Source organism: Chenopodium quinoa, unplaced genomic scaffold, assembly GCF_001683475.1.
Source record: "Chenopodium quinoa cultivar QQ74 unplaced genomic scaffold, ASM168347v1, whole genome shotgun sequence".
Classification (NCBI taxonomy): domain Eukaryota; kingdom Viridiplantae; phylum Streptophyta; class Magnoliopsida; order Caryophyllales; family Amaranthaceae; genus Chenopodium; species Chenopodium quinoa.
The window spans coordinates 7,319,891-7,332,248 of NW_018744693.1; the positions used below are offsets into that span (position 1 = coordinate 7,319,891).

General features: G+C 41.2%; 1 protein-coding gene across 1 annotated transcript; it reads left to right on the forward strand.

Annotated features, from left to right (window-relative positions):
• Positions 1 to 1,195: 1,195 nt before the first annotated feature.
• Positions 1,196 to 1,864, forward strand: LOC110702365. Its single transcript, XM_021880070.1, has 2 exons — positions 1,196 to 1,324; positions 1,520 to 1,864. The coding sequence occupies exons 1-2, from the start codon at positions 1,196 to 1,198 to the stop codon at positions 1,862 to 1,864; spliced, it is 474 nt and encodes a 157-aa protein (XP_021735762.1).
• Positions 1,865 to 12,358: the final 10,494 nt, after the last annotated feature.

The window sequence follows — 12,358 nt, forward strand, 5'->3', positions numbered from 1 at the left end:
TTCGAACCTTGTTTACTTGGTATACTGGCATTTTGGTTCACTTTTACTCTATTTTTGTTCAACTTTTGTGTATCCCTTGCTTCACGGGTTGTTAGTGTTTTTGTTGGGTTTTTAGGTTCAAAGACGACCATTAGAGGCATTTGGATGATAAACCGAGGTTAAAAGCCGAAACAATGGAGCAAAACCGAAGAAAAGTGAAGATAAAGGCCTTGGAAAGTATTGTCCACCCGAAAAGACCGCCGAACTAAGAAGGAAAATCACCAATTTCAACCAAGAGATTGATGAAAACTTAAATGAAGCTTGGGAGCGTTTCAAGGACTACATTAGAAAATGCCCACACCATGGTTTCACATCATGGATCATTGTTCAAAGCTTTTATGATGGTCTTACTCCTACTTCAAGGGCCAACCTTGATAACGGGGCCGGTGGTAGCCTTAAAAAGCTATCGGTGGATGATGGATACAAGGTAATTGAAGAAGTGGCAAAGCACTATGCATACGGAGGTGATAGACGACAACCTTAAGCAAAGAAGGGCGGAATCCACGACCTTAGTGCAATAGACCTTATTGCATCAAAGTTTGACATGCTAGCTCACAAGCTAGATCAAGCCACGCTTACATCTCCAAGCTCTTATTCACAACAAGTCATGTCTTGTGAAACTTGTGGAGAAAATGATCACTTGTCCTCCTATTGAAACTCAACTAACCAAGAGCAACCTGCGGCTATTGGGAAAAGAAACGATCAATACTCTCAACCCTACAATCAAGGTTGGAAACCCCAACAAAACACGGGTTGGAAACAACAAAATCAAGGCCCCCCTCAAAACCAATACAACCAATCTCATCCACAAAACCAACAAGCTCCTTACCGTCACCCTAACCAAAGGGACCAAAACCAACAAAGGAAACAATATAACCAATCCGCTCCTCCACCTCCTCAAAAATCTAGCCTTGAAGCCGCACTTGAGACCTTCATTACACAACAAGGAAGAAGCAATGCGGATATGCAAGCGAACATCCAACAACTTCAAGCACACAACAAGATAATTGAGAATCAATTGGCTCAAATTGCGCAACAAGTTGGAAGTTCATCCTCCAATCATAGTGGTCACTTCCCAAGCTCAACGGTTGTGAACCCAAAGGAGAAAGCTAAGGCCATTACTTTGAGATCGGGGAGAGGTTATTAGGGGCCGGTTATGAGTGAAGAGGATCCACAAAAGAGAGATGAGGGAGTTGTGGTGAGAAATGAGGGTGAGTTTGAAAATGAAATAGTTGATGTTGAGAGAAAGGAGCCACAAAGTAAGAATGAAGGAGATGAGGAAAAGGTAGAAAAGCCCCCCATGAAAGTATACAAGCCTCCCATTCCATTCCCTCATAGGATTGTTGAAAAGAAATTGAATTAAAAGTTTTCAAACTTTCTTGAAGTCATGAGAGGACTTCAAGTGAATATCCCCTTTCTTCATGCTATGTCACAAATGCCTACATATGCAAAATTTTTGAAAGATCTTTTATCCAACAAGAGTAGGCTTGAAGAGAGTGCAACCATCTCCCTTCCTAAGGAGGTGAGTGCAATCATTCAAAACAAGCTTCCTCAAAAGCTTGGTGACCCCGGTAGCTATGCAATACCGGTGAAGATTGGATACTTGGAGGCTATGGATGCTTTATGTGATCTTGGGGTAAGTGTGAGTTTGATGCCCTATTCTATTGCTAAGAGTTTGAAAGTGGGAGACTTGAAGCCAACAAGAATGTCCTTACAATTGGCCGACCGCACGGTTAGGCTACCTTTGGGAATTCTTGAAGATGTGCCGGTTAAAGTTGGAAGAGTATTTGTGCCATGTGATTTTGTGGTAATGGAAATGGAATAAGATACTACGGTGCCCCTAATCTTGGGATGACCGTTTTTGAACACCGCGGGTGTTGTGATTGATATGAAGCAAGGAAGATTGACCTTGAATGTGGGAGATGAGAAAATATCATTTTCATTCCCACAAACATTGAAAAAGCCATTGTATGATGAAGTTCATAGAGTTGATACATTGGAAAGGGACTTAGAGAAGTTCCAAGAGAATTTGTTTGAAGGAGATCCTTTACAAGCTAGCCTAACGGGAGGCTTAGTTGAGGAAGGTGAAGAAACAAGGGGGTATGATCTTTTGCTCAACCAACCTTTAGTCCACAACGAAAAGAAAGTGGAAGTGCTTAATGTGGAGGTAAAAGAGGAGAGGACTACGCCTCCTCACAAGGTTGAACTTAAACCCCTTCATCCTTTACTTAAATATGCTTTTCTTGATGATAGTGAGAGTTATCCCATTATTTTCAATGCTAAACTTGATGATAACTCTCTTGGGAAACTCCTAGTTGTTTTAAGGGAGTATAGAGGTGTCATTGGGTACAAAATTGATGACATTAAGGGGATAAGTCCTACTATATGCATGTATAAGATTTTACTTGATGATGATCATGCTTCCTCGATTGAGCACCAAAGAAGGCTCAATCCAAACATGAAGGAAGTTGTGAAAAAAGAAGTTTTAAAACTTCTTAAAGCGGGCATAATCTACCCTATCTCCGATAGTAAGTGGGTTAGCCCGGTTCAAGTTGTGCCTAAAAAAGGAGGCATGACCATCATCAAGAATGATAAGGGTGAGACCATTTCTACGAGGTCGGTCACCGGGTGGAGGATGTGTATTTATTATCGAAAATTGAATAAGTCCACCCGGAAAGACCACTTCCCACTCCCCTTCATCGATCAAATATTGGAAAGACTAGCATCACATAGTCACTATCGTTTCTTGGATGGATACTCGGGATTCTTCCAAATCCCAATCCAACCCGAGGACCAAGAGAAGACTACATTCACATGCCCTTTTGACACCTTTGCTTATCGAAGGATGCCATTTGGACTTTGTAATGCACCTTCCACATTTCAAAGGTGTATGATGTCTATTTTTTCCGACATGCTTGAATCATTAATTGAAGTATTCATGGATGACTTTTCTGTTTTTGGTTCATCTTTTGACATTTGCCTTTCGAATTTGATTAAAGTATTGAAAAGATGTAAAGAGGTGAACTTGGTTTTGAATTGGGAAAAATGTCATTTCATGGTAGAAGAAGGAATTGTTCTTGGTCATGTAATTTCTAGTAGGGGCATTGAAGTAGATCGTGCCAAAATTGAGGTCATTGAGCGCCTCCCACCCCCTACAAATGTGAAGGGGATAAGGAGTTTTCTTGGACACGCGGGTTTTTACCGCCGGTTCATAAAGGATTTTTCAAAAATCGCAAAGCCGCTTACTCAATTATTGGTAAAGGATGCCCCTTTTGTGTTTACTAACGATTGTTTGATAGCATTTGATAGGTTGAAGGAGGCATTGATTTCGGCTCCTATCATTCAACCCCCTAATTGGGAGCTTCCTTTTGAGCTTATGTGTGATGCTTCGGATTTTTCCATTGGGTCCGTTCTTGGACAAAGGAAGGATAAGAAGCTCCATGCTATCTACTAGACGAGCAAAACTTTGGATGATGCACAAAGGAATTACACAACCACGGAAAAGGATTTTCTAGCCATTGTTCATGCAATTGAGAATTTTAGGTCATACTTGTTGGGATCTAAAGTCATAGTCTTCACCGACAATGCGGCCTTGAAGTACCTCTTGTCCAAGAAGGAACCAAAGCCAAGATTGATACGGTGGGTCTTGCTCTTACAAGACTATGAAATTGAGATTAGGGACAAGAAGGGTGCCGAAAATGTGGTGGCCGATCATCTTTCACGGTTGCCTATCCTTGTAGGTGATCTTGATAACTTGCCAATCGACGATTCATTCCCGGATGATCAACTATTTGCTATTCTCCAAGCACCAGCACCATGGTTTGTGGACATTGCAAACTACTTGTCTTGCTCTATTCTTCCTCCCGACCTCTCCTATCAACAAAAAAGGAAGTTTCTTCATGATGTTTTCCAATACTTTTGGGACGACCCCTTGCTCTTAAAACAAGGTGTTGATGGCCTTTTTAGAAGGTGTGTCCCGGATAATGAAATTGAAGATGTTATCACAATGTGTCACTCCTCACCTTGTGGAGGACATATGAGTGCCAACAAGACCTTGGCGAAAATATTACAATGCGGTTTCTTTTGGCCAACAATGTTCAAAGATGTGTGGGGTGTGGTGAAAGCTTGTGACCGGTGTCAAAGAATCGTTAATATTTAAAAAAGAAATGAAATGCCTTTGAACAACATCCTTGAACTTGAAGATTTTTGTGCATGGGGCATCGATTTTATGGGGCCTTTCCCGAGCTCTTTTGGGAACAAGTTCATTCTAGTGGCCGTCGATTATGTATCAAAGTGGGTGGAAGCGGTTTCATCTCCTACTAATGATGCTAAGGTTGTGGTCAAGCTCTTCAAAAGAGTAATTTTCCCAAGGTTTGGAGTGCCCCGGGCTGTGATTAGTGATGGAGGTTCACACTTTGCAAAGAGATCCTTTCAATCTCTCCTTGAGAAATATGGTATGAGGCACAAGGTGTCATTAGCTTACCACCCCCAAACAAGTGGTCAAGCTGAAATTTCAAACCGGGAGGTAAAAATGGTCCTTGAGAAAACGGTGGATAGGTCTAGAAAAGATTGGTCTACAAAGCTTGATGATGCTCTATGGGCCTATCGCACCGCGTTCAAAACTCCTATTGGCACCACACCATACAAGCTTGTTTATGGGAAGTCATGCCACTTGCCGGTAGAACTTGAGCATCGGGCTCATTGGGCTATCAAAACATTGAATTTCGACCTTCAAAGCGCCGGTAAGAAGAGGTTGCTTGACCTCCACGCCTTGGAAGAATTAAGAATGGATGCATATGAGAGTGCAAGGATTTACAAAGAAAAGACCAAGGCTTGGCATGACAAGCATATTAGCAAAAGGGAGTTTAAGGAAGGTGATAAGGTCCTACTTTTCAATTCCCGGTTGAAGTTTTTTCCGGGTAAGCTTAGGTCAAGATGGAGTGGACCTTTCACCGTTAAGAAGGTGTTTTCATATGGAGCGATAGAAATCTCAAATGACAATGGTGAACCGTTCAAAGTGAATGGCCAAAGGCTTAAGGCATACTTTGACGGTTTTGTGCATGAGGAAGCCAAGGTTGTTCACCTTGATGAGTTTGATGTTCCCTACTCTCATTGATCTCGCAATGTCGTCAAGCTAGTGACGTTAAAAGAGCGCTTATGGGAGGCAACCCGAGTTTCTCAACTCTCTCTCTCTCTCACAAACTATTATTTAATTTCCATCACTCTTACTATTACTAACTTTTCTCTCAATGTCTTTTGTAGGTGTTGATGAAAAGAAAAGTAAGAAAAGGTTTTTGTGGAAGTGAAGTAGTAGATAATAATAACAATAATAATAATAATGGTAATGATAATAATTTTATATTATTATGCCTTACTATTACTATTATTCAAAAAAAAAAAAGGAAAGGATCGTGCAGCAACAGGTCTGCACGGACGTGCAGAGCATCGCACGTCCGTGCAGAGGCAGTCAGAAGCAATCAGAAATTTTGAAATAAATTTCTCGAGATTAGCACGGGCGTGCCAAATTAAGCACGTCCGTGCAAGGTGGCTAAGCACGTCCGTACTAAGTCCTGCACGTCCGTGCTAAACAAGTCAGTATGTTACCTAAATTTCTGTCTGAGGCTGCACGTCCGTGCTAAATTACGCACGTCCGTGCAACTTAGCACGTCCGTGCCACATGTTGCACGTCCGTGCCAAATAAGTCAGTACCCTACCCACGTTTCTGTCTGAGGCTGCACGTCCGTGCCAAATGTTGCACGTCCGTGCCGCCCCGAAAATGGCGTGCAGTAGCACGGTTATAACATTAAAAAAAAAAAATTCACTCCTTCACACTATCTATCTCACGATTCTCACTCCTCCTCTCTCTAAAACTCTTACTTCCTCCTTCAAAACCCACTAAATTCTCCATTCTCTCCCAAATCCTCACCCAAATTCAATAATTTTCTCCAAAATCTTCACTCCATTTCAACATTTTCACAATCTACTACTCTTTTCTCACATTCAAACCCAAAAATCACCCAAAATACTCAAACCCTAACCTTGAAAAATCAATTTGGGGGTTTTCTTTGGAGTTGAAGTTCAAGAAAATTGGTTGAGGAGTAAGTTCAAGCAAGCAAGAGGAAGGTTAAAAAGGTTCATTTGCGGGTTTTACACCCACGATAAGCTCGGTATAATCGTTCCTCCCTTTTACTAATTTCATGTTTAATTCCTTGAATTTTTGCATGAAATTGCTTGCGAAAGTTTGTTTGAATTGGTTGTGAGTGATTGATAGTTGATAATTGAAAAGCATTATTGAGTTTGAATGAATTTTGGTGTGTTTTGAGAATTGGATTTTTTTTTAAGTGAGGTTGAAAAATTGATTTTCATGAAGGAAGAACATGCTTGTTTAGGTGGATTGTTGTGTTGGTTTGTTTGATAATATTGCATGAAATCGATGTAAAATTGTTGTAGATGCATTATTGAAGTGGTCTTTGTTGCTTGGTGATTTGCTTGTTTTAGGTGGGAGACTTAAAACTTGACTTGATTGTGTTGTGTTCATTGGCCTTGTTTGAGCTTTGGTTGGTCGACTTGTGGACTTAGTCTATTTGTGTGGTTGCGAGGGATTATTTTGTCTTGGTTTGTTTGATTGCATTGCATTGAGACCGACCATGTCTAGAAGAAATCGAACTAGAAACACGGGTGCTAGGTACCGCAACCCCTCTCCTCCTCCTCCCGTTGATCCACCACAAATGGACACTATGGGAATCGTGTTCAATGACCTAACATTTTTGAACAACTATATAAGAATAAGTAGGAGGAGAGTTCGACCTACAAAGTTCTATGACGAGGGTGTTGCCGAGGCTTTAGGGGTAGGGGACTATGTTAGGATGCTTTTCGAGGGTTGTGGCTTAGGAAATTGGCTAGATTTAAGCGCCCCGACCTACAAAAGGTTGACACTTGAATTCTTCTCCACCCTTCAAGTGCAACGAGATAACAATAGATCCCCCCGCCGCCTTACCTTCCAACTCATGAACACCCAACACAACTTGAACATAAAGAGGGTGAACCACGCTTTTGGGTGGACAATTAACGGCACCATAGGACCAAAGGATAAGCCCCCCCGTAAAGTTTTGGAGGAAGATCACCGGCCTTTTCGACTACAACCCTAGTACTGATAAAGCTACGGCCATAATCCACCCCGCCTTTAGGATGTCACAGCGCACCATAGCGAACACGACGTTCGCTAGAGGTGATAGTTCAGGTGTAGTGTCCACTAAGGAGCTTCACTTCCTATGGCACTTGAGCGAGGGTAGTACGACCCTAGATTTAGGGGCCTGGTTAGTCGACCACCTAGAGGATGTTGCCACTGGGTCCGGCAACATCACCATAGGTGGCATGATCACTATTATTACTTCTGCTCTTAACCTTGATTTTGCAAATGAGCAGGTTTGCCCAGGGCCGACGCAACTAGACATGCAGTTGCTTAGGACCATGAGATGGGTTGCGGACGTGGAAGGGCCGCATCCTTACTTGTGGCACGTGAGTGGCCGGCCCTATGCCTACCTCCCCGATCCGGAGCGGACCTTCATCTACGACGAGATCAACTGGGTCTTCGAGAGGGACCACCCTTGGATTCCCGGTGATGATGAAGAAGAGCATGAGCAAGAGCAAGAACAACCACAACAACAACAACCGCAACAAAAACATTTCCAACAACAATTCCAGCAACAACAACAATATGAGCACCAACTAGGGTACCAAGGTCAAGGCATGGGTCAGGGAAACCCACCCCTTTCCTTCGAGCAACAAATGCAAATGATGAATGTTGGGTTCAACCGCATGTCCAGCGAGTTCGAGACTATGAGAAAGTCTTACGAAGACATGAGGTCCTCCTACGACAATATGAGGACAAGCTTTGAGGGTCTTCGATCGGAATTGGGTGAATTCCGGAACGTCTACCGACATTGGTACCCTGGGGGCTCAAGCTCCCAAGGAGGCCCGAGCCAATGAGTTAGTTCTCTTTCTCCCCCTTCTTGTGCTTTAATTGTTTTAACATTGGGGACAATGTTTATGATAGCTTGGGGGGAGTCTTTCTCTTTGGTTCATATGTTGGTTCTTGTATGTTCTTGTTGGTATAAACTTTGCATGTAGTTTGTTCCTTCCCCTAGCATCCAAACCCCTAAACATCCAAATTTTCTCCCTTTTAAATCCAACACCCTAAATCCAAATCTCTTAATATGTGAATACTTCTCTTCTCTTCTCTCTTTATTTATTTAGATGTATAGTTGTGCTTCAATTTTTTTTTTTTTTTTTTTTTTATGATTAGCTTAGTTTTTTTTAACTTTTTATCTATTCTTGCTTTCTAGTAACCTTTAGTAAAAAAAAAAAAAAAAAGACGAAAAAATGGCCCTTGGATGAGACTCAACTGACGATGCTTATATGATTTGCTTGCTTGACTCTTGAGTGATGAGTAAAAGTTCTTTTAGAAGGGTGTGTGCAAGAGTTGGGGTCATTTAGAGGCTTATTAATCTTGATTGCATTAGAGTATATGAAATGAAAACCGATGAATGTTCAATTGCACGTCTAGTATAGGATATTGTCAAATTTGCCCAAAGTAGGATATGTTTGAATCGAATTGCGGTCCCTTATGCCCTTGATGTTCCTCCGCTCCTCCCCCAAAATGAAACTCTTTTAGGGAATTGGTTCTATTTGTATCTTGTGTAATAAGTGGCATAATAAGCCACATGTATCGAATAAAAGAAAGAGCCGCTCACAGTTAAAAGAGGCGAGGGCAATGAATGTTAAAAAAAAAAAAGAAAATAAAAGAAAAAAAAAATAGAAAAAGAAAAGGAGATCAAAAACTCCTCCAAATTTCTCAAAGTTTTCACTTTTTCTTCTCTAGAGGTCAATTTGTAGATGCCTCCCACACACTATCTATTAAGATGTTTCTTGTGTAAATTTCCAAATTAGAGCGTAGTTGAAAGGGCTTGGGAGTGCATTTTGGGAGGTGGACTTGCATTTTGAGATTTTATAACCGAAAGAGGGCTTTTTGCAACTTTGGAATATCTAGACGTGCTCTAATGAACTAGTAAAAGGTATAAGGAAGTATCCTAGTGCAACCTTGCTTAATTCTCCTCTCTACCCCCAACTCATGTGCACATTTGTATGATCGGTAATTCTTGAAAGTCGCTCACTTGTCTTGCTTATAATTTATATCCCGGTGAGTTGACTTGGGAAATAAAAACACTGGTTTTGGTGTGTATTGATCACCTTGACGATGATGATGTGTTTTGACAATTTTGGCATGGTTTTTGTGAGTTGTGGGTTAAGCTCAAGGGAAACCCTCACGAGATAAAAACTCGTCCTCTTAGGCGACTTAGGGGTTTAAATTGCTTTTCACTTGTGCTAAAAGTGTTTATGGTTCTTGCCATGCGGATTTGTGTTTGTGTTTTCTCTTTAAGTATCTTTCCTTGGTTTGATCATTAGCAAGTAATCTTCCTTCTTGATTTGACATGTTTGTTTTGCTCGAGGACTAGAAAAAGCTTAGCTTGGGGGGATTTGATAACTTGTTATTTGATACGATTTTAGAGTGATTTCGAACCTTGTTTACTTGGTATATTGGCATTTTGGTTCACTTTTACTCTATTTTTGTTCAACTTTTGTGTATCCCTTGCTTCACGGGTTGTTAGTGTTTTTGTTGGGTTTTTAGGTTCAAAGACGACCATTTGAGGCATTTGGATGATAAACCGAGGTTAGAAGCCGAAACAATGGAGCAAAACCGAAGAAAAGTGAAGATAAAGGCCTTAGAGAGTCTGCACGGACGTGCAAAGTATGGCACGTCCGTGCAGAAGTGTTCCAGCACGACCAGAAACTACTGCCTACTGCTTTCAAGGCCTACACGTCCGTGCAGAGCTCAGCACGTCCGTGCAAGATATTCAGCACGTCTGTGCCTGATCCTGCACGTCCGTGCAATTTGCTCAGCCCAAATTAGTTTCAAAACTGATTCTACTGAACAAGGCCTGCACGTCTGTGCCATATTTGGCACGTCCGTGCAGGATGCCCTGGCCAAAACAGTACCTTCTGCCTCCCAGGTGCACGCCCGTGCCAACCTCAGCACGTCCGTGTCGGTATAGCTGCACGTCTGTGCCAACCTCAGCACGTCCGTGCTGACCTGTAGCCGTGCCCGACTCTTGTTTTCTCCGTCCTTTTTATTTGGGGGTCTTTATAAATAACCCCTTGAGCTCATTTGTACGGAGCCAAGTTTTTAGTGCTTCCTCTTAGTTTGCAATTGTAGAAACACAAATATTCTCAAATCATTAGTTAGATTGTAAATATTAGCTTGGAAATTTCATTCTCAATCATTGTAGAAGACAAGTTCCACCATTGATATTCAAGTTGAAGCTTCTAGTAACATTTTCTCACTCTTCTCTTCCATTTTAATTGCTTTGATTGTTAATTATCTTGCTTAATTCTTGTATGCTTAGATTGTTATTTAGCTTAATCTTTAGTTAATTCTTGTTCATGAGTTACTTGAAATCCTTAATTGCTTTAATCTCCATGGATTGTGAGTAGTCTAATTTTCTAGGGTTTGGGTAAAACCCTCAATGTAGTCACTAATTACTTGTTACATGTGTTAATTTGGTAATTGTTGGGTGTTAATTAGTTGAGCTTAAGTGGTTTAATTGCTTATTTCTTGTATAAGGCCATTGCTAGAACTATTATCTAAGCTTTCTCAACGAAGGATCGAGAGATGAACTTGAGTTAGCTCCTTTATGCTTAATTGACTTGAATGCCATGAGAATAGGAATTTCCAATCAAGGGAATGTTTTTGTCATCGTGATTATTCTTTAATACTTGTTTTATGCTTTGTAACCACGAGAGTAGGTTGTATTCATAATTCGAGTAATCCCTCTAGCTTGAGAGAGTAGTTGGGTGCTTTAGATGACTTCCCCTATATTATCCCCTCAAATTACCATTGTTTGCTACTTTCTAATTGTGATTTGTGACGAAATTGAGTGGTATATCCCAAGCCCTAGAACTCTCTAAATATTGTTAATCTCCCCCTAGCTTTAGTTGACTTGAACTAGCACTTGTTACATAAAACCAAACCAATTTCGACTTTATTTAGCTTATTTATGCGGTAGTATTTCAGTGGTTGATTCAACGCCTCTCTTAGGTTCGACCCTTTCTTACCCTTGCTATTAGCTAGTGAGACCAAGATAGGACTTTATCTTTGGTAGGCTCGACGACAGCCTATCAGAAGCCGTCGTAATTTCGAGGGTTGCTTTCGAAGTAAGATCCCCTTCCGTTTGGGCGAAGCACGCTCCAAAGGTAATTATCTTGTCTTAATCTTGTGATTAATTTATCTATCTTTATGGTTTTATTTATTGCGAGTGCGGTCTTGGTTTTGGATTTGTTTCCGCGGTGAGTCGGACTCACCAAACCCCAACAACACGATGCCCACCTCTAAGATTAATAATCCAAAATGAAGCTCTAGCACTCTAAATTTGAGCAAAACAAAACCATCTCTAATTCCTTTTCGCGTCTTTCTTTTTCGGGAGAAAGTCGGTACCCTCCACAAAAATGACGGAAAATTTTTGCTTTTTTGCATTTTTGAGTCACATTGAATCAACACTATGCACACACGGGTCATGAGTCACATGTGTCATTTCACTTTGAGTCGAGTCAACCTCGAGTCAGTTAATCATATCGAGTCAAGTTTATACCTTGAGTCGTGTCAAGTCGATGAGTCAAGCAACATTAAACCTTAGGTCAACCCTAACATAATTGAAGAAATTGGAAAAGTTCTATAGTCAAAATAAATACAGGTGCAGCAGAATAGGGAGGACTCTACTCCAATTCCTGACGCCAGAGATATTTCAGCAGCGACATAGTTCAAAGCCTCTTAGAAAGGTGATTTCGACCTCATACAACAATTTCGGGTTCCTTGGTACGCCAGTTAGCCCTTATAAGCAATTTGACATGATTGAGTAGTCAGTTTGATTACAATCACAATAAGTGATCGGCCTGATGAAAGATCGTCTCACTTAGCTTAAAGCGCCTAAGAATTGGCGCATCACGGAAACACCGACATACTGGTTTTAGCGGAAGCAAAGTTTAGGCGAGCTTTAGAGATCGACAAACGTTGGTCTTCAGAAATTTTTCTTCAGAATATTATCGTAACAAACGTTCAAGTACCGAAGCTCTATTGTTCAGAGACGCGTGAACATTTCCATCAAGCTCTTTTGCTCCAAAGACGCGTGGGCATATCATCAAAGCTCTTTTGTTCAGAGACGCGTGGACAATATTTTCCAAAGCTCTATTGTTCAGAGACGCGTGA

What these genes read in the sequence shown, in the direction of transcription:
- LOC110702365 (XM_021880070.1), top strand. Translation starts at nt 1,196, where the DNA reads ATGAGTGAAGAGGATCCACAAAAGAGAGATGAGGGAGTTGTGGTGAGA. An exon ending in ATGAAGGAGATGAGGAAAAG is followed by an intron (nt 1,325 to 1,519) that starts GTAGAAAAGCCC and finishes TTATCCAACAAG; the next exon opens with AGTAGGCTTGAAGAGAGTGC.